This window comes from Barbatula barbatula, assembly GCF_947034865.1.
Source record: "Barbatula barbatula genome assembly, chromosome: 21".
In the NCBI taxonomy this organism is placed as follows: domain Eukaryota; kingdom Metazoa; phylum Chordata; class Actinopteri; order Cypriniformes; family Nemacheilidae; genus Barbatula; species Barbatula barbatula.
In genome coordinates this window covers 6,519,963-6,544,752 of record NC_136784.1, presented here as the reverse complement: position 1 = coordinate 6,544,752, position 24,790 = coordinate 6,519,963, and the positions used below count along the sequence as shown (strand labels likewise).

Sequence of the window (24,790 nt, the reverse complement as noted above, 5' to 3'; positions counted from 1 at the left end):
GAATCACAGTAAGAGGCTGAGGGTCTATAGGACATCGTGTCTGAAAGCTATTGATTTCTTTCCATTAACAATCAAACAGAATTAGCTTTTGAATTCTTGAGACAGTGCCGGGCACTTCTCCCACTGTCTGTGTGTGTGTGTGTACGGTAGATTATCAGCCTAAAATAAATGTATAGCAAATAGCGAGACTGCAAATTTCCAAGCCATGCTAGAGTAAATATTCTTAACTACTGTAGGTCGTTCAACAGTGTTGATGTTTAGTCAGTTGGTGAAGTTTAAAGGGATAGTTCACCAAAAAATTTAAATTCGGTCATCATTTATTTACCTTCATGTAGTTAAAAACAAGAAAATTATTAAAAAAAATGTCTCTCTGATTTTGTCTAAACAGTGGAACTTAGCGGGTCAATGTTTTTTTGGTTGCCAATATTCTTTAAAAATATGTTTTGTGTTCTGCAGAAGAAAATTCGGAATGACATAAGAGAACATGATGAAAGAATAAATTGTTTTATTGCGTATAAATTTCTTGTTCTGATGAACACAGAAACCTGGAAGAATGCTTGTAACCAAACAGTTGTTGGCAACCATTGACTAACATAGTCAGAAAAGATTGCTTTACAAATTTCTTATTTAAGATATTTTAAAGAATGTACGAAAGCAAAAGTCACTGTTGTCATTGCCATTGTCATTTTTCCTACTATGGTAGTCATTGGTGGAACTGTTTGGTTACTAGCATTCTTACAAATATCTTTCTCTGTGTTCAGAACAAATACATTTTTACAGATTTGGAACAACTCGAGGGTGGGTAAATGATGACAGAATTATCCCTTTAACTCGATTTTTATTTTTTCAGCATCAGTACTTTCTGAAACGATTCAAGTTTTTTTAACATTAAAGTGTCGCTTTGCACATCTTTAAACCCAACATCCAGTGCTTAAACACACACTCTCACAGTCTCTTATAACTTCTCCATAGCCTTCCCTAGACAGCGATGCTAAACAGCTCAGCTTCCCCGTATCCTCTGTGCTGTAAATCATGCAGGTCTCTGTCTCTCGCCCCGCTCCATGTTCCGGGAGAGGATTTCCCGTCGGCGAGGAACATTGTATCCTGCAGAAAGATTCACTGAAGTTTTAAACCCATTTATACTGCCGGTTCACCTTCACGTCGACACCTCACTTATCAAAATTGCATCTGCAGATGGATGGAGGAGCGAATGCATTGATCTCCGCGTATGGAAGGGTTGACTATGGGTTGGTCCTTGGCCAAGAATATGGTTTGATTGGATCAAGTACATATGGCTTCGTCTGATCAGGCCAGCGGTGTTTTGGCAGCCTTTGTTTGTTTTGGCAGCAGGATCAATCTAATTGGCTGGCTCTCCAATTACCACCCTCCCCTGACCAATGGCATCGCTCAATGAACTACAGGTGTAAATAAAGGACGGGATAGATGGATAAGTAAATGTTCCTTGTCGTTTATTGACCGCTTTGTGTTATCCTCAACATGTAGAGTCTTTGTGTTTGTATGTGTTGTACCCCACCAGGACGTCTTTTGAGGGAGAGGAAAGGTCAGGTTTTATCTTTGTGTGTATAGGTGAACTGGTTGTATGTATAAAAGCTTTTTTTTAAACATATTTGCATTTTGGCACGCCTAGAATGTACCAGTCCAAAGAAATCTGTTTTATAATGTCATTTTTTTTGCACGTAGTAACTTGTTCTTCGTACCACAGCCCTCATTTTCTCTCTCAAATCTAATTAAACATCACGACTTACAAGTACAAACTTGTTTAGAGCTGGCAGGCGTGAACACTTACTTGAAACAAGTGTAAAAAAAGTACTAAAAAAACGTAGCCGGCAAATGCATCCAATCAAATTAATCACATACTAATCGCTCATTGAACTATACAGCATTAATGAATTTATTCTGCCAATAAAACAAGATGATGATTTGCGGTTGCTGTTTTCTATTTAGCCCACACAATACATTGTATGAAGGCCCTGTGTTGTTGTACAATCAGAAGTGTCAGAAGTGGGGATTGAATTTGGCAAATGGATTCTTTGAATTAAAATTGGCCTTGTTGAGATGAGAGGGCGTTGATTATCAGTCGTGCATTTTTCTTGATGTTTAGCTTAGAAAGGTTTTTGATACAGGCAGATAATGGGTTGTCTTCCATGTGAATAACATTTCTAGGAAATTGTTTGCTTTTTCTTTTTTTTCTTTTGGTGTATGAGCATGAACAGCAGCACTTATTTCAAAATAGAGATGGTAAAGTTTTTCGTTTTGTTGTTATTTTTAAAAGAAAATTTGAGTGGTGGCTTGCATTGTGATGCTAGGGTGTCGTGGGTGGTTGCCATGGCCACGCTGCGGTTGCTAAGATGTTCAATGCATTGCGATAGATTGTTTCTTCGGACGTACGCGCTTGCCCAAAGTTAACTTCCAGTCTATATTTGGTTATAATAAACAAATCATTTTATATTTAATTTCTATTAATATTAATTTCAATTCATATTATTCTACCGTAAAGATCTACCAGAAGAAACGTTTGGGCTACGAAACGTTTGTCGTAAGTTTGCTTGTTTGCAATTTTAAATATTGCAATAAAAATCGTAACATGGATTTTATACAGAGGTATTATCGCACAGTGAGATTATTAGATTTTTACATCCCTAGTCGGCTCAAATCCCAAAGCAATACAGTAGTGCTTCTCTGATCTGTAATATCTAAAAAGTGAGATTTATTTTGTCTTTAAAATTCCAGGCTGTCCCCAACATTGTCTTCAAACGACTACTTTTATCGGCATGCTGCCTGACTGAAGCGATGGTGTAAGCCGCAGGTTGCTGATTTATTGATTGTGCCCTCTGCCAGCGGTATTGAGGGTCAAGTCCCCAGCTGACCCTCTCTAAGCAACACCAGCTAATGCTGATTGCTTCTGCCACAATGATATGTATGTGTGTGTGTTGACAAGCTTTGTGTGTGTGAGCCTAATCGTAGCCTCACATAACCCCGTTGTAGCCCATGTGGCATGCCTGCATCTCTGGATGATGTCACCAGCTCTCTAATGAACTGTCACTGCTCTAATCCTCTCTCTCTCTTTTTGTGTGTGTGTAAGGATGATCTCCTAAGCAATGTTCATGATGACAAATTAGAGAATCTCTGGGAGGGATTGAGCGGGGGTCCGGGATGATTTTTATTAAGATGTGCAACCTTGGAATGATCCTGTCTTGCTGTCATAAAAACATTCAAGTGCTTATTTCCTAGAATCCCCCACACTGATCAAGGAGTTTTGGACATTGGGGACATGTTATGTCTTAACTGGGGCATCCTCATGAACGTAAATCCATAACATCACGCTTTTCATTTGCATTTTTTGTGACTGTTTAGTTATTTTCTGCAATGTGCCGTTTGATCACATTAACTATTAAAGGGCCAGTTCACCCAAAAAATTATATTTTGATATCCAATATATCTCTATCCAATATTTCCTTCAAGCAGGATTCGTGATTGCATGAGTCTTTTTAACACATTCTGTTCAATAAAACAAATTATCCAAATCATGAATCGGATTTCTCAAATTTTCAAATTCAGCTCATTGATTTTGTGCTCCTGTTGCAATTGTCGTCAAAGACTTAGTGCTTCGTAAGATGTGAAGTTATACTATATATAATATATTGCACGTCTTTAGAAGTCTTTTTATGTCCAATTTTTTGCTTGACCGAATTTTTATTTTAGGTGAACTATTCCTTTAACATTTTGCGATTATGTGTCACACCTTTATAACATTTCAAGCACAGAATGGCCTGCGTTTGGCAAGGTTATTTTAACAGCTGTTAGCTGCGATGTGTCTGCAGTGACCACAGCTGGAGTCCCTGTGTCTGTGTGCCCAGCCTGAAGTGGTGTTGGAGTTAGCAGTCACGGCTGACCCCAGGCCTGTCACCTTCCCTGATGGGGTTGGCATGGTGACCGTGGTTGCCGTGGAGAAAGCTGACATACCTGATGTGTTTGCCTGGATGTGGATGGTCAGGTTGATTATATTGTATATTGAAATATAATATGATATAATATAATGATAGAATAGAATAGTGGCAAAACCTATAGGCTTCCTTCACACTGAAGTTTTTATCCTTTTTGTCCTCTCAGTCCAAAAGAGTATCTGTTTGTGTTTGCTTTAATCTTTGAGCGTGCCATCCCTTCAAGTGCACTAGACACCTCTTCTCTATTTCTAAGATTTCCTAAGCACATTTAGTATCACTGGTGCATCGTACGCGGTCTTTGGTTATATCTGTCCTCTCACTCTCGCTGGTCTGCAGCTATTTTAGCGCTTTGGCTGTGACTCGCAGTGGCCTCACTCTGAATAATTCACTGCTGAGTGCAGAGGCGCGCGCGAACGAGAGGGATAACTGCCGGATAGCTTATGTCATTTTCTCAGCTGGTTATCTCGGCACACTCGCTCTCTCTGTCTCTCTCCATCTTCTTGTCGCACTGACTACCTCTCCTGCCGTCTGTCTGGACTTCAGTGCAGCCCACACCGGGCGCCGGCCTGTACGTCTGAGGGAGGACATGAATAGTTTATTAAATGTGTCCTGTACCTCAGCGGTTTATCAGGAATCCGCCGTAGGCCGCATGCTAAAACTCCTGACGCAGGATAAGAGATGTCGTTATGAGAGATATGATGGACAGGTTTGCATTTATGAGGCATAGCACTGTGTGTTGCAGCATTACGTAAGCAGATATGTGGAGCCATGAAGTGTTTGGACACTTACTATACACTTAAAACTGTATAAAGGTTATTAACCTTGTCTTTAAACAATAATTATATTACTTGGAAAGTATTTTGGGGTTGCCAGATTTTGTGAAGCATGTTTATAATTCATGTCATGAACCAAACCTGAGGTTTCTTGACTTCAAGTTGACTTTATATACTACTTTCTTTTTGAGTCATTGAAAAAGAAAAGTTGGATTAAATGGATAGTTGATCCAAAAAATGAAAATTCTGTCATCTATTTCTGAATTTTGGTAACTGATAAACTGAAGTAGGCCTACACATTGACTTGGCTTTGTCAATACACTGGAAGTCAGTGGGGGTCCAACATTCTTAAAAATATCTTCTTTTGTGTTCTGCAGAAAAAAGAAAGTCATACAGGTTTGAAATGACAAGTGTTTGGGTAAATGACATTTTTGGGTGAACTGTCCCTCTATCATTCTTTGTTGGCAGTATCCAAATACTTTTAAGGGAGCACTGTACATTTAGAATGTACAGTGAAAAAAATCAACCAATTCATACACACTGACTTGTTTTTAAATCAACTAGCAGCAGCATCCTCTCTGTGGGTGTCTAAAGTTTGACTTTGAGTTTTCCAACCGCAGTGGGACTTCCGGCAGTCTCGATCACGGATGCAGCACCGGATTCACTGATCTGTGGGTCGCCGCAGGCAGCAGCCGCTCTAGCCGCAGTGCCAATGTCTGAGAACGCACTAGTGTTTGCGCTTTGCCTTTGTGCCACGCTCCAGGATTTCTCCATTAAAAACAAGCTATTGATTTTTAGCGAGTGTGCAATACTGGGCACAGGACCAGATCTCACAGTTCTGATGAAGCCCAGCGATTTCTCGATTGCTGGCTTATGCTCATTTACTCTTTGCTAAGAAGCGATAGAGGAACCGTAATAGTTGATGGGCAGATGGTAGCAACTTTGTACAGTATGTATACTTTGCATCTGGCTGTTTTAAATGGACCGTTCACCCAAAAACAAAACGTTATTTACTCACCATTCAAAAAATACTTTCTATCATCTGCAGAACACAAAATAAGATATTTTTTTACCATGTTTGTAACCAAACTGCATTGGACCATATTGACTTCCAATGTTTGGACACAAAACCACTCAGAAATTTCTCAAAATATCTTCTTTTGTGTTCCACAGAACAAAGTTGCATGGTTACCAGTCAAGGAAAGAAAATGTAAAAAGAAATGCTTAATGATTCTGTTTTATCCTGGACATCCAAATGGCTGCCACATAATCTCTAGTCCTTCAGGAAAAAGCGAAAAATGCCAAACTTAGAGTGAGAAACAAGAATATACAACCATATGCCAAGCTGGCAATCATTAGACACGTCGATAGTGAATCTTTTGAAATGCCAAACATCCTACACAATATTTCTTGAAAACTCCATTATCCTGGGAGGAAGTTTTGGAGGATGCTTTGCTTAGTCTGGCGAGATCCACCCCCATCATTTGCCAAGAGCGATGGAGACCTTAGACTGGAGCGAGCCTCGGATGAGACTGATGAAGTGAGGCAGAAGGAAGGGAGACACTCGCAGGACCGCGGGCCAGAAGAAATCAATAGATACACCCACACACACTCTAAACCCATCTGCTGAGTGTGAACACCCAACACCTCAGAGCTGGCAATGGAAGAGGCGAAAGTATGTTCTGTCCAAGTTTTTATGCATGGTTTGAGCAATCAGTATTCTTGTTCTATTGTGGTTGAGGGCTTAACAAACAAGATGTGAAGAAAATGAACTTTAAAAACTCAAGGCATTCATTTCAAACTCAAGGCACTGACCTGTTGTTGTTGTAATGACCTTCAGTGCTTAATCAAAGTTCAAAAGTTGTTGTTTTCCATGCCTGCATTTCTTTGGTCTTCCTAAGTTTGTTGAGTTATAAAGCAGCTATGATTTTGTGTGATACAATTGTCTTTTTAAAAGCAAAGGTTTAGTCTGTCAGGCAAAGATTTGTGCTGGTATGAGTTCGATTCTTACTGAAATTACCATTGTATGTAGGTTTTATTAGAGAAAGAATTAATCTGTGCTTAAAGGTAAAGATCACCCAAAAATGAAAATGATGTCATCATTTACCTACCCTCTTGTCATTTGAATGTCTTTTTTCTTCTACAAACCACAAAAATGGTGGTAACCGAACAACGTTGGTTGCCATTGATTTGTCATTGGAATATGTCCTACAATAGTAAATGTTTACCAGCGTATTTTTGTTACCAACATTCCTCAAAATATCATGTTAAAAAAGTCTTAAACGACAAGACTGTAAATTAATGATGAAAGAATTTAAATTTTTTGGGTGAACCAACCCCTTTAAATTTGGCTTTGTGAAAACCTGAGGAAGAGCTCTGATATCTTTTTTTGTACCTTTTTCTCTTTAAATGTTTATGGTTGTTGGTTTTTCCATTTAGCAGATTTTTTTCAGCTTCAAGGAACTTACCGTACACTTGCGTCCTTTTGGGACTTGAGTTAAAGTCATTCAAGGGTACAGTAAAGATCCAGCTGGAGTGTGCTTTCAACTCTCCGGCTCTAGTTGAGCATAATGATTCCAATAACATTTGCTCCATAATTTAGTTTATACGTTTGTGAACGATCCCAATTACATGCATTGCTGAGAAATTGCATGAACGCCTCACACAGACCCATCCGGAACATTGTGCTGTTTAATATCATATGATGGTTCACAACACATCAGTTCTTGATGGAATAATCCTGCATTGTTTCAGGATTCATGGATGTGGCAGTTACATAATTTACTATCTGAATTAATTCACTATGCTTTTTTGCCGTGTTCTATGTAAGGCAAGGGTACATTCAGTCACGATGCATTGGAGCAAGAGTGAAGCCTTTAAGCGAGATTAAAAATGCATTTGACAAAGCAAAGAAGAACCATGAGACCATCAAACATACTGTGAAGCACCAATAAACTTAATGTTTCAGAAATGTCTGTTTTAAGGAAAGAAACGCTGCTTAAATGCTTTGAGGGTGGTTTTAAAGTGATAGTTCACATAAAAAGAAAATTCTGTCATCATTTACTCACCCTCTTCACCCATTCACTTGCATGGGTTTTTGTCCATAAAATACACGTGAATGGGTGTCGGTGCTGTTCGATTACAAACTTTCTTCAAAGTCTTCTTTTGTGTTCTGCAGAAGAAAGAAAGTCGTACAGGTTTAAAATGATAACATGCATACTCAAGACAAACACATCGCGTTTTCTCTAAGTGAACGTAACATTACACAGGACAATCCCGTTGCGTGTTTACAAGCCATACACATTGCTTTCTATGAGTGACATTTTATCTACTTTTAAGTTGCAGGTCCCTGAGGCCTTCCTTAAAAAATACCGGTATTAACAATGTCTTCATCTGCAGCTTTGCCTCGTTCAGTGTAGAGGATTCCCAGTGAAAATAAAATAAATCCATGCTCTCTTGTCTCCTGCGAGGTTGGGAACAGTGTTCTGTGCAGCCAACAACAGAACAGTGAGCATGCCTTGCTCTGCTCTGCTTACCTATTGCCACGGCATCGAAAATAATTCACATTTGTCGCTTGCGAACACAAAATGGTGGCAGCATCATGAGTGGACACGTTCAGAAAATGGGGCGATAACATTATAATATATACAGCACGGATACAGGCGGCCGAAATGAGCTTCCTCCGCAGGGTGGCTGGGCGATCCCTTAGAGATGAGAAGGAGAGGGTGAGAAGCTCGGTCACCCGGGAGGAGCTCGGAGTAGAGCCGCTGCTCCTCCACATCGAGAGGGGTCAGTTGAGGTGGCTTGGGCATCTGTTCCGGATGCCTACCGGACACCTTCCCCGGAAGGTATTCCAGGCCCGTCCAACCGTGAGGAGACCCCGGGGAAGACCTAGGACACGCTGGTGGGACTATGTGTCCCGGCTGGCCTGGGAACGCCTCGGTGTCCCCCTGGAAGAGCTAGAGGAAGTGTCTAGGGTGAGGGATGTCTGGGCATCTCTGCTTAGACTGCTGCCCCCGCGACCCGGCCCCGGATAAGCGGAAGAAAATCTGTGAAGTGAAATCTGAACGGCTTGTTTTCTCACAGGCCTGCATTGATAGGCTCACCTAAACAAAGTTACTGGATTGCAATTTTTCACGTTTCCTGAGTCGGTAGATGCACAAAACGTCAGATGCACAAAACGTCAGATTTTCATGAAATGGCCCCTTTAACAATACTAAAGTTTACTCTAGCTTTCCATGTGTTTCTGACATTCCACCTTTCTTTATTCCGTCAGTCCATTTGTCCTATAGAACCAATTGTTCTGGTCTTTGTGTTCCTCCTTCTGTAATCCTAATCTTTTCCTCCATGTGGCTGCCTGCTCTGTCTCATCTCCATCCCCTGGCACAGCTGCACCCGGGCCCGAATTCTCCTTTTGCCCATTTTTAGCTAGATCTTAACATCCCTTTCAACTTTTCTCAAAAGCATCTTGCATCATAATTAAAACTGTGCCCACAAATAAAAGGAAAAACTAATGAAAGAAGCTGTTAATTACACAACAAGGTCACAAGCCTTTTACCTTCACACCTCCTGATTGTGTCCGCTTTATTTTTATGCAAACGCATGACTGACAAATGCAGTTAATTGTTGCCCGGGTGCTCTTGCAGGGTCACACATTGTGTGTTTAAGTGCGAGCGTGATACAAATTGTACACCGTTTGACGTTACTTGTTTTTAATGTGTAGCTGTCGATGACTATTTGTTGTTTATTCTTTAAAGAGTAGTTTACCCAAAAATGGCACGGTTCAGTCACAGTCACGTAGATCCAAAACCCATATGACTTTCTTTTGTGAAACGCAAAAATGGTGTTTTGAAGAATGTTGAAAAAGAGTTGGATAAACAACTTTTATTGCCATCTTTGTCTTATGGTTGTAGATCAGCTTTAGAATTTGGAAGAAAGTCACGGTCAATGAACTGTATAAGACGGCCTGGCTTCATGGATAGATGGAAATTATACAGTTTTGGTATGCAAGTAAAAAATAACAGATTTCTTTAAAAGTATATAACAAGCTCCTTCATGATCCAACAAGGTTACTGTTAATTACGATCATTACCTTCCGGGCCTTTCCATCTACAGTATTCATCTTTATCTGATCCTCTGATTTCTTACCGAGGGTCACTATGACCTTTCAAACCCTTACAGGCTCACCAGGGTCGATCTGCCCTTGTCATTGATCCGGTCATGGATAGATCCAAGTCCTCCCAAGCGTTAATTCCTTCGATTTCCAAACCACCTTGTTATTTCCTTGACCAGTTGTATTAATGACTGCTAGGGACCAAGGTCAGAGGTATTTCGGTTTAGGCTTGAGGTCACTGCGTGTTATGGTAAATTTGACATTTTTGCACTGTCTAGGATGCTACTGACCTCTATTGCATTGATCATGGAAATGTGACCAGCCACAGCTTCAAGACATCATTTGTCTTAAAAAATTGAAATCAATCAACTAATGTACCTCTCATCTTTTATAATTTAATCAAATCTAACAGGTTTTCGGTTTCTTTGTTTTGAGGAACATGCAGTTTACATTAGAAGCATCTTAAAAGCAACTTTGAGGACAGTTTTTTTCCCACTTGCATTATCGGCTGATGTTCCTACTGAGCCAAATACCCTTGAAAGCGAAGGAAGAAAATACAAAAAGAGATCCATTACGTGAGCTTACAATGAGAAGTGCTGTTTGTTTGAAGTTGCAAATGCACCCAACCTCTGCCTAGATATTTCTAAGAGATGTTGCAAATTTGCCTGCATCTCATTGGCAGGGGCGTTCTCATTTTCCCGACCCAGCATCCTCATCAGACGGACACCCTTCACTGATTCAGAAAGTAGGTTTTTATTTTTTTTCTCCGACTTCTCCATCTCTCTCAATTTCTTGAGTGGCGCACCTGAAATTGCTTTGACATTCAGATGCAAACATAACCATTGACAGCCGCCCGTTGGGTTTGGAATGCAAATGGACAGGACTCTCTTCCCTCGTGTCTGCTTTCCGATCTCATCCTTCTCTTCAGGCCTAATGAGGGAAAGCTGATAGCTTGCGCTCTCTGATCAGGCAGACGTGGATATGGGCATGTTGAGATTGGTGTTTGAGGGGACAGGGTAATGCCACCAGAAGCCTACAGGAAATCAATTTTAGTAGCTCTGTCTCCCTGCTGTGACACACTGGTTTGATGTCTGTGAGGAGCAAGTGATGCTGATGTTCAGTTTTACCACAGAAACTCTTTCTGCATTCTGAATTTCTTGCATTTCTTTCTGCATTTTTGCATTTTGCAGAGATCTCTGAATTTCTTATTTTTATTTTTTAATTTCCTTCTACACTTCTTTGCTGCATTTCTTCTTTTCATTTCTTTCTGCATTTCTGCATTTTTTCCTGCATCTCTGAATGTCTTTTTGCAATCTACAGTTTGTTCATTGTGGCTTGATTTGAAACAAAATTGTTTACAATGGAGTAAAAAAACATTAATTATTTTATTGTCTTGAGTTGCTGTTGAATTGAACGTATCAGATATATTATAGTAATAATGGAGAAATTAATATTGTACATGATTATCTGCTTTCTCAACTTATAAGATTTTATCAGCCAGTGATACTTTGTATCTCTCGCATTTTTTGTTTGTCTCTTTTCTATTCTCTCTTTCTCTCCTCCCTTTCTTCTTCTATAGATGTACTCAAATTCAAATTGTAAGTTTAGTCATTTCATTAGTACACATAATATTTTCCTTTCTTCCGTCTGTCCTACATTCTCATTTTTCCTGAACTACCCCCTATTTTCATATAGCTGTCCCTGTATTTTTATTACAGATTTCCCCAGGCTCTTCTGTATGAAATCACACATGTGCACTGTAGCTATGAATGAGGTGCACTATGATCTGCAAAGTTATGACCCTTAAGCCTTAGTTCATGTGACATGGGGGCCGCGCACACATGCGTTGATGGCTGGCTCCACTTTGATCCGCTCTGCCCTGTGCCTCTCCATTTGGGGCCCGGGTCCAACTCTGGACGTTTACAAATCTCCTTTGGACTTGGCTAAATGGAAACCATCCATCAGAGGTGACAGGAAGCAAACAAATCTGCGAGATTAGCTGCTCGGTCGCCTTTGATGATGTCATCCTGGTTCTAACCCTCTGGAGCTGAGGGACCTAATGCGCTTCATTGGGGAAGCAAGTAAGAACACAGTGCAAGTTCAGTAGCAGGAGGGAGCACGTGAAGCAGCACAGGGTTGAGAGAAAGAAAGTTATTTAGTTAAATACTTGTTCTGCACTTAAGTGACTGCCACTAATAAGAGTTAAAAAAATACGTTTTCTATGCAGATTTGTATGTTTTTTTAGATAGTTTGAGCTACGGAAGTAATGTTTGTCATGAACTTTTTTGCAATATTTATTGAACAGTCTCTTAAAATCCTAGCAATTTATAATTAAAGTCAACAAAGACCTACCATGCCTCCAGCCCCCTCACAATTCAACATGGCTGAGCTCGGATCATTCCCGTCCTGATTAGGATTAGGCTTGAAAAGTGTAATATCCTGTAATTCGGACCCTTGTCCACGCTTGTTCCATTGTTCCATTGGCGAGATAAGCACCATTGAATTTGAGAGTGTGAGAGAAAGGATTTGGAAAAGAAGGAGAAAGACAGAGACAAAGAGAGAGAGAGAGAGAGAGAGAGAGAGAGAGAGAGGGGCACAGAACCAGGATAAGAGAGATTCAAAAGAAAGAATGAAAGAAAGAAAAAAAAGAAGAGCAAAGGAAAATGGTGAGGTGTGTTAAGAGGATCAGGGATATCTGGATGAATGTGGTGGACATGTATAGAAGGAATCTGTGCAGATGTGACACCCTATAAGAGGCTTCTTTGTCTCTTCAACAAATCCTGTTGAACTGCTATCTATGTCCAGTGGAGATATTTATGACTTGAAATGTCAACTTTAACTAGAGTTATACATTCCCTGTGCAAAACTTAATGCCATGGATGAGTCCTGGAGCGTTGCTAAGGTTTGGATTTTTTTTGTTGGTATGTTGCTATGCATTGCTACAGTTGGTGGTTTTGAGAATTTTGAGGGGGGTTGTTTACTACCCTCGTATTAAGATCCTTCACCCCCAGGTCTCTATAACATTTTAGTCTCTAGATTTAGCTTGTTTTTTTCCCTGAATGTAATGCTGCAGATTGTTAGACAGGTGAATATCAAAAGTCCTGACAAAATAGCACACCAAGCAACACAGTTTTGGTTATCCTGAACGCCTGGAGCACAGCTTGCATTCTAAAGTTTAATACCATAAGGTTTGTTCAAATCCTTAACTCTATGTGTGAGAAATGGTGGTAGCGGAGTTTGCTTTAGCAAACGGCACAAATAATTTTTACCTTGCTGCTGGTACCGGTATCTGAAGGTTATTGTTTGTGACATCCGAGATTAGGAAAAAATTGTATTTGGGCCCCTGGTTAATGCACAGGACGCATCAACGTCATTGTAACCTTTGCCAGACGATTTTTGATGAAAACCTGTGCAAGTAACCTCCAGAACTCGAACAGATATCTATTGCTTGTTTATCCCAAGGGTTATAATTTGTTTGGAGAGGGTAGTGAGGGCTGTTTGATCGGCAGGACCTTTAAAGCAGACCTTTTTAGTCCTTTTTAGTGATTTTATTCTATCTGTAAGGGATTCTTTCATAAATTAGAATTAGCAGCATTGAGGTGATCTCAATACGATGACATGAATTATTGATTCCCTGACAGCTGCTCGCAAATCTGGTCTGACATTTGAAAATAAGACGATATGGAATTATAGACTGAAAATAATGAAGGCCATTTGTGTCGAGAAGAAACGGGGCGAGAAAAGCAAACGTTTTTTGGGCTTATTAATATTCATTAAAACCTCCTGTCAGAGCTCCACTGAAACAATTCATCGCTCACGTTTACAGTGTTACCATTTTATGATTTATTGACGTGTGTTGGAAAGAGGCAGGTGGTTATTAAGAGACCCCTCAGAAAAATGTGATTTCTCGCACCAAACCAGGACCTAAGCTTGAGACGCCATGAACCAGTAGCAATAATATCACCAATCAGTTTGCTGGGTATTTGATAAAGTGAATCTTCATAAAATAAATGTTTTTATATTTAATGTAAAGTTACATAAATGCACATTTAAGATCTTTCCTGTATATACTGCTCCTGTATAAGACCCATCACCAACCCAAACCGAAATCCCCCCCCCCCCTAGGCGTTTGACCACATTCTCTGCATCACGTGGCGTGACTTGTCGCTCATCTGCATTATAGCACCTTGTGGCACTGTGGAAGCAATCAGCTCTCTAGTTTCAGCAGGATTGCCAGGGTCCTGCAACACCAAGAAAAATCCTGGCTTTGCCTCAGGACCTCTGTGTAATGTCAGATATGGGATATAAACTCATTCTCTCATGCAGAGGGTTTGGCTTTAGCTGGCTTCGTCTCGCTTTTCTTTGGGCTTTGCAGCTCAGGAAAACACATTGCAGTGGGAAGTCAAGTTGTAAAGAAAGTGGCAAAAACAAACCGTGGCATATGAGGACACATAGTTTTTAACATGAGTGCTATTTACAGGAATAAACACGATAGTTTGTGAGATGCTGAGTTTTTTTCGGTATGAAAACATGCATGAATGCGGGAATGTTATTTTATATGTATACATGTTTGAGCATTTTTTTTATTTTCGCTTTGGTTTTTGCATGTGTAGTCACTGGTATTTTTGTGTGTCATCCATATTCAGTAATATTATTTTTGAATTAATTGTTTAAATGACACATTGTGTTAAGCAATGATGAAGTGAAGGTGTCAATGGCTAATCATTTTAGATTTGCTACAATGTTTATAATTGCTGCAAATGATCATGAATTAAAATGATACAATATAACTTTTATGACTTATGGTCATTAATTATATCATGTATAAATTACTATACATAATAAAGCGCACATTTAATTTCATTTAAAACTACTTAAAAATGTAATGCAAATCATTATTTATAGTCATTGCAAATTATAATTGTGTTCTGCTGAGCTTTTGGAGCTCAAAATATCCAAACGATTTCCCTGTAGAAAAATGTCAAATTACCAAAAATATACGTTTTCCTTGCAAGTAAAAGGGATTGGTTCTTCTCACTGAAAGACGGGACTTCCTATCCGCTTTATTGGGTCTTGTGATTTCTCCTATTCATTTAACGAAAGGTCTGTTTTCTTGTACTCTGTGTGTTCACAGTCTCAGCAGTTTGTCTGTGATTCGCATCAAATCACCCCTTTCATGTATATTTTGATCCTCATTAGTGTAAAAAGATCTAGAGACCCAGTGGCTTGTTTCTCTCCAAGTAGCACATTATGTTCCCGAAGTGGATCTTTCATGTTGGCTAATAAGGATTAAAGCCACATGCGCAGAAACTTTTCTGCTGTCGGACTGTCAGCGCTTTTGTGCAGAGAGGTCTAATTTCACAAGCTGCAGGTTCTGTATTCTCAGTATGTAAAATATGTTTTTGCTGTGTGTTCTTTCCTCAGCCTGTCCTCCCGGCACATATAAGATGTCGTCACGGCAACAAGAGTGTTTCTCATGTCCGGCGAACAGCAAGGCAGAAGAGGAGGGTAGTGTGCTTTGTGTGTGTGAGGACGACCACTTCAGGACACCGCTGGACCCCCCTTCGGCCCCTTGCACTCGTAAGACAGTTCAATTCCGGAGTGTGTGTGTTTGGAAATTGTTATGTGCAGGTGTATGTTTTGGAGTTTATGTTTCTCTGTGTAAGTAAATATTTGTGTTTATTTTTGTGTGTACAGTGCTGTAATCAATATAATTGATCCTGTTTTTTAATTGTTTACAATGGGGTTAGCTCTGTTGAGAGGATGGATGTGTATGTGGCGGTTACATTGGACTGTGTAAGCAAATCATGGAAGTTCTGTCTTTCACTGCATACCGAAGTTTAATCTTGGTAAACTAAAGCGCAAATTAGTTTGTAAAGAGAAAACAATCAATAGAGGATTTAAACATCACAGATTGACCTCTTGGCTCAATACAAAGAGTACAAACTTAAAGCCTGTGTAGTGATATATTAGAGGAGTAAATTGTTTTTTCAAGTCCATTTGTTGACATTAGTGGCTCAAAAATGACACATTTTACCTTTAAAATCTCATGACTGACCCATAACTTTGGGTTTAACAAGTGTCTGATTGCTGTAAATGGCTTTGTTATGACTTTTATAGCATAATTAAACCATTAATTACTCTATTGATTTAAGCCGCTTTTAAAGGAGAGAGCGAGAAACACTTTGTGATAGTGTTCATTATAGTATCGATCCCACAGTGATTCTTATGAGCAGATGCAGCCAGACTACAGAGAGAGAAAAGGGAAATGTGTGTACAGTAATGTACTGCAGAATCGTCACTGTAAATGACACGAGATGTCGATACAGGTGACAGGAATGATTCTTTACCTCTCCTCTGTGTGCACATGTGTGTACGGTTTCAAAACAACAGCATAAACAAACGTTACTACGCATGCATGTGGACCAAACTTAACTTCCGGTACACATCCACCGAGAATAGAGTCCCTGTAGATTATAAGTAAATTGCATTCGCTAGCAAGATAAAAGTAGCCAGTATTATTTTGGGTAACAAGTAGAAGAAACGTTACTTGGCTATATTAAAATGCGGCAAAGTTACATGACCCATTACATTTTTTTAAATACAATAATCATTCAACAAAATATGAATATAAATACAATTAAATATAAATAAGTATTATATATTATGAGCCACTAGCCAGACCAATAAACAAAAACAGACCCGACCAGTTGACTTCGGGCCAGGCGCATGCGTCCATCGAAACCGTTCATTTTGTTTATTTGTGATGTTAAGCTCACAGACATAACTTTAAAGGCCACCTTATCCTGTCCGGAAAGGACAAGTAAACTCACCTCTCATTAGAACATATTGAGCCCATCAGAGTTGGGTGTGTGTTTAAGGGCAGCGGCAGGCACCTGTAGTGCTCCAGGCCCAGGCGGATGATGGGCAGCTTAAAGCCTCGGTGACATTTAAATGGCTCCCTGTTGCTGCCAGATTCTTGTCTGACAAATGACATTATAGACGCAGAGCTCCAGTGTCAACCCGCTCCACCCACAGTCAACAGAACAGTCCCGCGCTACAGGACAGCAGCAATTAACACCTCTGATCTCTCCATCTCTCTCTCTGCCTCTCTCTCTTTCTCTTCATATCACTCTCTTTCTTTCTCTCTGTTTTATATTTGTCATCTTGCTTGTTCTCTTGATCTGAGTCTTACTCACATTGTCTATTTTCTCTACATCTCTCTAGGGTTTCTTTAGAAGCACACGTTTTTGTTAGATTCACTACACCCATGCTGATTCTTTAAAACCTTGAAAAAGCTCACTTAATATAGCAGCAACTAAAGCTTAATATTATTACATACGGCTTTATTTTAAGCCCAAAAGTCACTTTTATTCACAGTTTCTTTGGTGATTATTGGGGCAATTCTTGAATTTCTGGGATTTTTTATTAAATGATTTTAGTTTCTGTAAGGCGTCAAGATTTATTCAGACTGCCTGCGATGCAAACTTAGCTTTAATATCAACGGTGAAACGGTTGATCGCCAACAGCTATTTCACTCCGGAAAGGCAGGTGGGGCTATAGGACAATGATTCCGCTGTTGTTTCAGGAAAGGGGGATGCATGCGTTCCTGAGAAACGTGAAAAACCTTTGCATTTTTGGCGCGCGGATGTTCACGTTCTATGTGAAGGCCTTCATAGGAATCAATTGTTTTTGTTGTGTTATTACGTCAAACATTCACCCCGACTGTTTGCTGGCAGTGTGAACCGGACTTTAAAGGGATAGTTCCCCCAAAAATGAAAATTCTGTCGTCATATCTTCTTTTGTTTACTGCAGAAAAAAAGCAAGTCATACGGGTTTAAATGACAAGTGGGTGAGTAAGATTGACACAATTTTCATTTCTGGCTGACTTATCCCTTTAAAAATTACGTTTTTTGAGTATCCAATGACACACATTCATGATGCAGCTTTTCTCACCCTGTGTTTGTGTGTGTCTGTTGTACTGTTGTCTGCCATATGCCCTTAAAACGCTACGGTTCTTCTCTCTCTTTGAATCTCTTCCATGCCCCTGTGTTCATTTCCTCTCAACAGACTTTAAGCCTTAAGCTCTATTAGGCTTCACCCAGTTGTAGCTAATTGGTTTTCATTTTGAAATAACAGTTCTTTCAGGGGTTATCATCATGTTGTGAAGTAGAGTATGTTGTTCACATTGCATTTCATTTTTGCTTATGAATCCATTACTTGATGTTACGTTTGCTTTTGAACATTTAAATATCTTCATTTTAGTAAGGCTTAACTAGCTTTGATCTTGTTTTTTGCATACAGGTCCCCCCTCTCCACCCAGAGATCTGGTCTACACCCTCAAACAATCTACACTCATACTGGAATGGTCTGCGCCAAATGACTCCGGTGGTCGGGTGGATCTTACCTACAGTATAGGTTGTCGGCGGTGTGTCGGCCCACCTCGAGCCCTGCAGGTGCAGTGTGAACCCTGCGGTGCCAGCGTGGGCTTCGTACCGCAGCAGAGCAGCCTGACAGAGCGCACGGTCACTGTGGTCAACCTACTGCCTAACTCCAACTACTCCTTCAGCGTGGAAGCACGCAATGGCGTTTCGGAATTACTTCCGAATAAAAGGTTCTACACCCAAGTCAACATCTCCACCAGCCTTCCAGGTATACATCCAATATGGTGCCACTTTCAATTATTTTAAATTGCTTAAGAATAGTCAAGTATTACAGTGTAAGCGTTTGGGAAGCATGTGGTAATTTTGGTTGAGAAGTATTTGAGCACACCGTCATGTCCCTGAAAACACCACAGCAGATGTTTTCACTCTGGTTGGTTTCATTTGAGTGGAACGCTTCTTATCCGAGTCAAATGAGGTTGTGACAAAGCAGCTTATGTTCATCTTAGTGCTTCTCTATTTCATTGCGTTTGCTCTATGCTCTTGAGTTACTAATGTGTTTTTTTCATACTGCCTTGGATTAAATGGTGCTCCCGTCCTCTTAAATGAGATCCGGAGGGGTGGTCAGTTACATTTTTGAATAGACGGATTCTTTATGGCATTAGACTGTGAGCGTCATCCAAAACGGTATAAAACCTTTGAATTTTTTCCATTTGTTGAGATGGTCATTTTAGCTGAGCTATGCTAGGCATTTATTTATGTTAATGTTTCGCACATAATTTGAGGTTATAGTGGTGTCTCTTAGGTGCAATAAACAATTCTTCTACCACAATAAAAAGACCAATTCATGTCTGAATAATATAGCAACGGTTTCATTGGGCCTCATTCATGAATCATTCGTAAATATATGAGACAAACCTTCCCGAAAACATTCCTCCGGATTCACAAATACTTCAAAAACGTCAGATTTCATAGTAAAATATGTGTATGTTAATGAATTCCAATCATTAGTAAACATAGTAAACTCATTCACAATTAGCAATATTAAAATGCAGTTATCAATAATATTAACTTCTCCATTGTTGATGGATGGTTTGCCCCGCCTCTTCTCCAATTGAATTGGACAGCTGTGTAAAAAAGGACAGTGACTAGCTCTGCGTTTTACCAAAAGTTAAAAAGTAAAAAATGATAAGAACTAGTGAAATATCATCACGATACATAGTGCATCTAAATGCGGTGTCATCAGTTTGTCTAAAATAATACAGAACGTTACCTGCGGTTTTACGCACTATTTACACGTGGCATGGAGCAGGTGTACATTTCTTTTGTGCCAACTAACATTTTGAAAATGAATCCGAAATTTTTTATAAGAATGACTTTACAAACGATTTACACAAAAACATTTTTTTACATTGCAAAACATGTTAGAATTAAAATACAGAAATTATAATTTGCTCAATATAAAAACAGTAGAAAAGTCCGACCATCAAAAAAACATAAGGTGTGTGCGTAGGTTTGTGCTCTCGCGTGTGTGTTATGACCTCTGAGCATACGAGCATGCACTTCTTTTCAGTGCTGACCGATTACAAAATGAAGTTGCTTAACAGCAGCATCTGGAGTGTAGAAGGGCTTTAGTGGACAGCTGATGAGTTTTGTGAGGTGGGGAGGGATACTCCAAGTTGTGCACTGTCCCACACACACACGTACACTATATAATGTAAATAACCTGATATACGCTTTCACTTCAGATGATATTATGAGTGTTTTAGCATTAGACCTTCACATTTATCCTTCAGTTTATCTAATGGGCAATAACCGACCATTAACTACTATTACACGGCATGCAGATACTGTACACACAAAGCAGCTTTTCCACCTCACACACGTAACGCTTTAGAGCCAAGTCAGATCTTTTTGTGATCCCAGAGGGCTAAAATAAGCAGTATTGAAGCTGCATGTTTATTAATGGAGAAGATCTCTTTCATCGAGTCCTCCACTTCCACCCGCTTTTCTCTCCATTAAGAGTCAATTGCACAGCATTTATTTGGATCTCCGCTCCCGTTCCTTTTATTTTATGTTCCTCCCAACACCAATTGCTGCTTCTCAGCCAAAAACGACTCTCTCTTTGTCTCTTCGACTCTCTCACCCTCTCCGGTGTAAATCTTATCCTCCGGGATGGGCCATCCTTGTGTTTTTATTGTGCTGGAGGTTGTGTGGGTAGCTATAACACAAGCCTTTAATTTTTATGTCGGTTGCATATTCTAACTAAATTTTCCTCTCAACTCCTGTTCCATTCTCAATAAACACACCATTAATCTCAACACACACACACACACTGAAGGTTAACTGCAGCTCTCAGTGGAAGTGAGTTACTTTACTGTTCACTGATGTACAGTCTCACAGGCAGCTGTGTTTATGCACTTTGATTAGAGTTCTGTGTGATTGCCAGTCAACACAAAAGAGATGAACTGACTAGAGAGTGAGATCAGTGCTGCGGTTAGTGCTTTCTTTGTGTGTTATTGGAAGTTGTTTGAAGGAATAACCCTTTGCTGAGCTCTCTGTACAAATGAAATAAAGCAGCGTTCATATTGAGAGCAATTTGCTGGCCATAAAGTGACTGGAAGATTAACATTTTCCACGAGGCTGTTAGCGATGATATAAAGTATATTGAATATTAATTCCATATTTTGCCACAGGAATAAGATTAAGCAACGTTGAAATATCACTATGACTTCAATGTGTTTTTATTTGACCATTATATTTAGAGATGGTTGAATATTGCTTTTCACTGCTACAAATTAATTGTATTAACCATTGTGAGACGGGTGGCTGATGGCCAGTAAAATGCAGTATATAAAATCGGTTATTATTAGGGAGGTAAAAAACTATATTCAAAGGCGTGTCCTTACTTTACCCCGATTCACAATGTCAAGATAATAGAGATTTATCATTTGAGCTAAGGAGCAGTTTTGCAAAAAAAAGAAATTTGATGTAATTTGTTCAATCCACGAAAAGCGAAGTACTTACAGTAACCTGCAATTTATATGTTTTAAATATAGTTTACTTTGAAACTGTTGCCATAAATTTATCCCACGGATTATGGATCGACAATAGTTTTATAAGCTGTCATTCTTTCTGTAAAATGAGTGTGTTTATGATTATAACGTTCTAGAAAATGCTGGGTTATTTTCAATCCAGCGCTGGGTCTGAAAGGGACAACTTGGCCCATAAAATGTTTATATCTTTTACCCAGCAATGTGTTGAAACGGCCCAATTGTTTGTGTTGACACAACGCAGCATAGGTTAATTTACAACCAAATGAGTGGGCTTGTGCCTTTTTGACCCAATGCTGGGTTGTAAATAACCCCCTATTTTTAGTGTACTGTGTTGATTTTCAAGTGTGTCTAATGCATAACAATGTTTTTTTTTAAGTATGGGAGTGATTATATTTTGCTATTTGGGCATTGATTATTTGGCTTGTTTTGCCCACCAGGCTGGTTTGTAACATAGATTTGGCAACACTGCTATAAAAGCAATATTTTACATTGTTTAATTAACTCAAACCGGCCAAGAATGTATGGAGATCAGTTTAATAGTTATCCTGTGAAACGTATTAGTCTGTAACATGTTTAGTAGTTCTTTACATCATACATACCAGTTTATAATTTAAACACCAGTGTTTGTGTGTTCTTTTGCACTCTCTGTTCCTATATATCGATGTGCTTGTCAACACACCCATGCATGCCGCCTCAATATTGCCTCTCTGCTGCATTACTTCACCGTGACGGGCTCCTTGCGAGCAGAGGGTATGATGTGACTGACGCCCTGTTTGTGTTCTAAAACAATAATTCATGAAAGAGCAGCTGACCTTTTTGAATACTGCATCAGTGACTGTGAGGCGGGTCACACTCTACACAAACTATAAACCTGTTAGTGATTCTCCCACCTCACCCTCCTCTCTCTTCTTTCCAGTGTGAAATATTAAACTTCCTCTCAAAATTAGACCCAGCTGTGTTTCCACGCTACAGAGATCGTCCGTGGTGCTTTACGGCACACGGTTCACGGCTGGCGAAGTTGGCGCTTTGCCAGCGTGGATTTAAGACTGCGAGTCGATGAGAAGTACACCCTGACCAAACGGATTTCCCTGTATTTGAGAAGGGGGCTTGGAGCTTGACTTATCGGCCCACCTCAGGCCCTGATGGGAGGTTAGGGTTGATGGGTATAGGTGTTCGGATTCTTTTCTTATGGGGCCGCAGGGAAGGACACTCCAGAGGGGACAGGATCACCTTAAGTGTGGGTCTCCAAAGAACGCTGATATGTTTGTGAAGCTGTGCATATTTCCGTCTGGGCTGTCCTACTGAATTTTTCTAATGCTAAAATGGAAAACTAATTGGATTAAGTCAGTTGTGGTGGGTGTGCAGTTTAACACATGTGCTTTAACATCTGACTGTGATTGTACCATAGCACAACTGCAAATGCAAATTCAAAGTACATTTAATAGACATCTGTTGGGTCGCTTTAGGTTAAGTTAAAGAAATGTGCAGGCTGTCGACAGCCCGGATGACTTGTAAGGCCTTTTGTCACCATGGATGACTCACTTATTTTTGTGGTGGATCTAAATATGTAGCCCCGTCACTTTCAAGTGTTGTCTTCCGATTTGTACGGCCTTCCGTGACACATAGTAATTTTTTCAAGTACCTTATTCAGTGACAGGGGTTGTGAAATGTTAAGACATGAAATGGATGTAGATGGCAAGTTTAAACCAGCCCCTGAAACCCAAACAGAGCGGTCCGATTTAGGTCAGATCATCCCTCGGACAGGTGGCTTTTGATGGATTGCAGTGCTTTTATGCTTCAACGCTTTACTTAGTCACTCAACAAGTCTTTTGTATGGTGGTATATGTTCGTTGTGGTTTTGAGGGCCACTATAAAACAATTATAATCATGTATTGCTTCGATTCTTATAATATCAGTAGGTTTGTGTGAGGTCTAGAGGATAGAAAATATCATTAGCCTGATATGAAAACAGTGGAAGTCTATGAGATGTTCTGTGTAATATAATGAATCAAACCAGTTTGTGTGTGTGTTTGGGAGAAAGGTTGAGGGGAGGGGTCACAAAAAAGGGATTGACATTTCAATATCTTCAGAGGATTTAGCTTGGCTGCTTTAGATGGCCGGGGCCTGTGGAGCTCTCTGGGGTCGGGCCCCTTCTGAGCGCCTCATCAGAGGAAGGGTGGAGAGAGAGGGATAAGAGAATGACATGAGGTGAAGAACAGCAGGATACAGTGCCTAAAGAGGAGAGCGAGTTGTGTGTGTGTATTAAAGGTCTAAAATGTAGTCTAATATAATCTAATAGTGGTTAAAGTTACATTTTAACAAAGTCTGATGATTACAGTCCAACTTTACCAGTTTGATCAACCAAATCTTTCATTACTCGTCTCCCCCTCATCCATCCATCTAAAGGAACGCTCCCCTCTGCAAACCGCCGCACATTTGTTCATTTGCTCTCGAGCGCATCACCGCACGCCCGTCTTTCTCCCTAACAAGGGGGCTGCTTTCTCGCTCTGCTTTAATGGTAGAAAATGAGAGCGAGCGCAGAAACTCCAGCAGCACTAAAAGAGATTGAGTCATCACCCTCCATTCAGCTCCGCACTCAACCAATTTGGCCTCCTTTGTCACAGAGCGCAAAGGGTTTTAATTGGTCGCGGGGTAACATCTTTTCCTCGCCCTTCACGAGAGCAAGCTTTCAGCGCTCTTTGTGGCAATCACGGATGCATTCGCGAGCTTGTTACGCAGCACACGGAGAGTTAGATGTCGGATTTTGCGTGCAGACGACAGGCTAGATGTCCTCAGATCTTCAGAGCATTGCAGTGAGCTATATGAGTGACGGACAGCCACAATGATGCAGGCTGTCAAACCTGAAGGAAGTGCGAGAATGCATGTGTGAAAAGTTCAAACTAACAGCGTTTTCTTTGAAATGCCCCTCTTTCCTCGTAGTCTCATTATCACCCTTATAAGTGTTGAGATGGTTATTATTCGGTCCAGAGAGTTTTGTGCCTTTTGTATGTGGATTAAAGTTTTTTTTATGCAGAAAGATTGTTACACTGGACAAAGTCATGTTGTTAATGAGTATGCGCTGCAAATAGAACTGTAAAGTTAAGGGTTGTTTTCAGAGAATGTGCGTTTCTTCTTTTAGGTGTAAATGACTAAATGACAAACAACAAATGCAACAAAACAAATACACTTACTGAATGTTTCAAATGTAAGGAACAGTCTGAAAACAAACAAATTGTGTCTTTAGTTACTTGACTTTTTAGTGCAAATATCCAAACTTCTATTAATAAACATACAATTTACACATTATGTCCTGCTCAGACCAAGAACGATAACTATAAATGTAAAATATTGTGGGCATCACTTTCTGATAATAAAATATTAACATCCAGTCAAAATCCATTTCAATTTAAAGGGCTCACACGTTTCGTTTCAAATTTAAATGCGCAGAGCTTAAAGAGTAACTATTACAGTTAAAATACAACTATTCCTTAAAATTACAATT

The 24,790-nt window shown here is 39.9% G+C and overlaps 1 protein-coding gene across 1 annotated transcript in view; it reads left to right on the top strand.

Annotated features, from left to right (window-relative positions):
* epha10 (EPH receptor A10) overlaps positions 1 to 24,790 on the top strand; it is a 94,305-nt gene that overhangs the window by 44,362 nt on the left and 25,153 nt on the right. The window contains exons 4-5 of the mRNA XM_079484327.1: positions 15,276 to 15,431; positions 18,156 to 18,503. Of these exons, the coding sequence (XP_079340453.1) occupies positions 15,276 to 15,431; positions 18,156 to 18,503 (504 nt within the window). The remainder of the gene's footprint in view (positions 1 to 15,275; positions 15,432 to 18,155; positions 18,504 to 24,790) is intronic.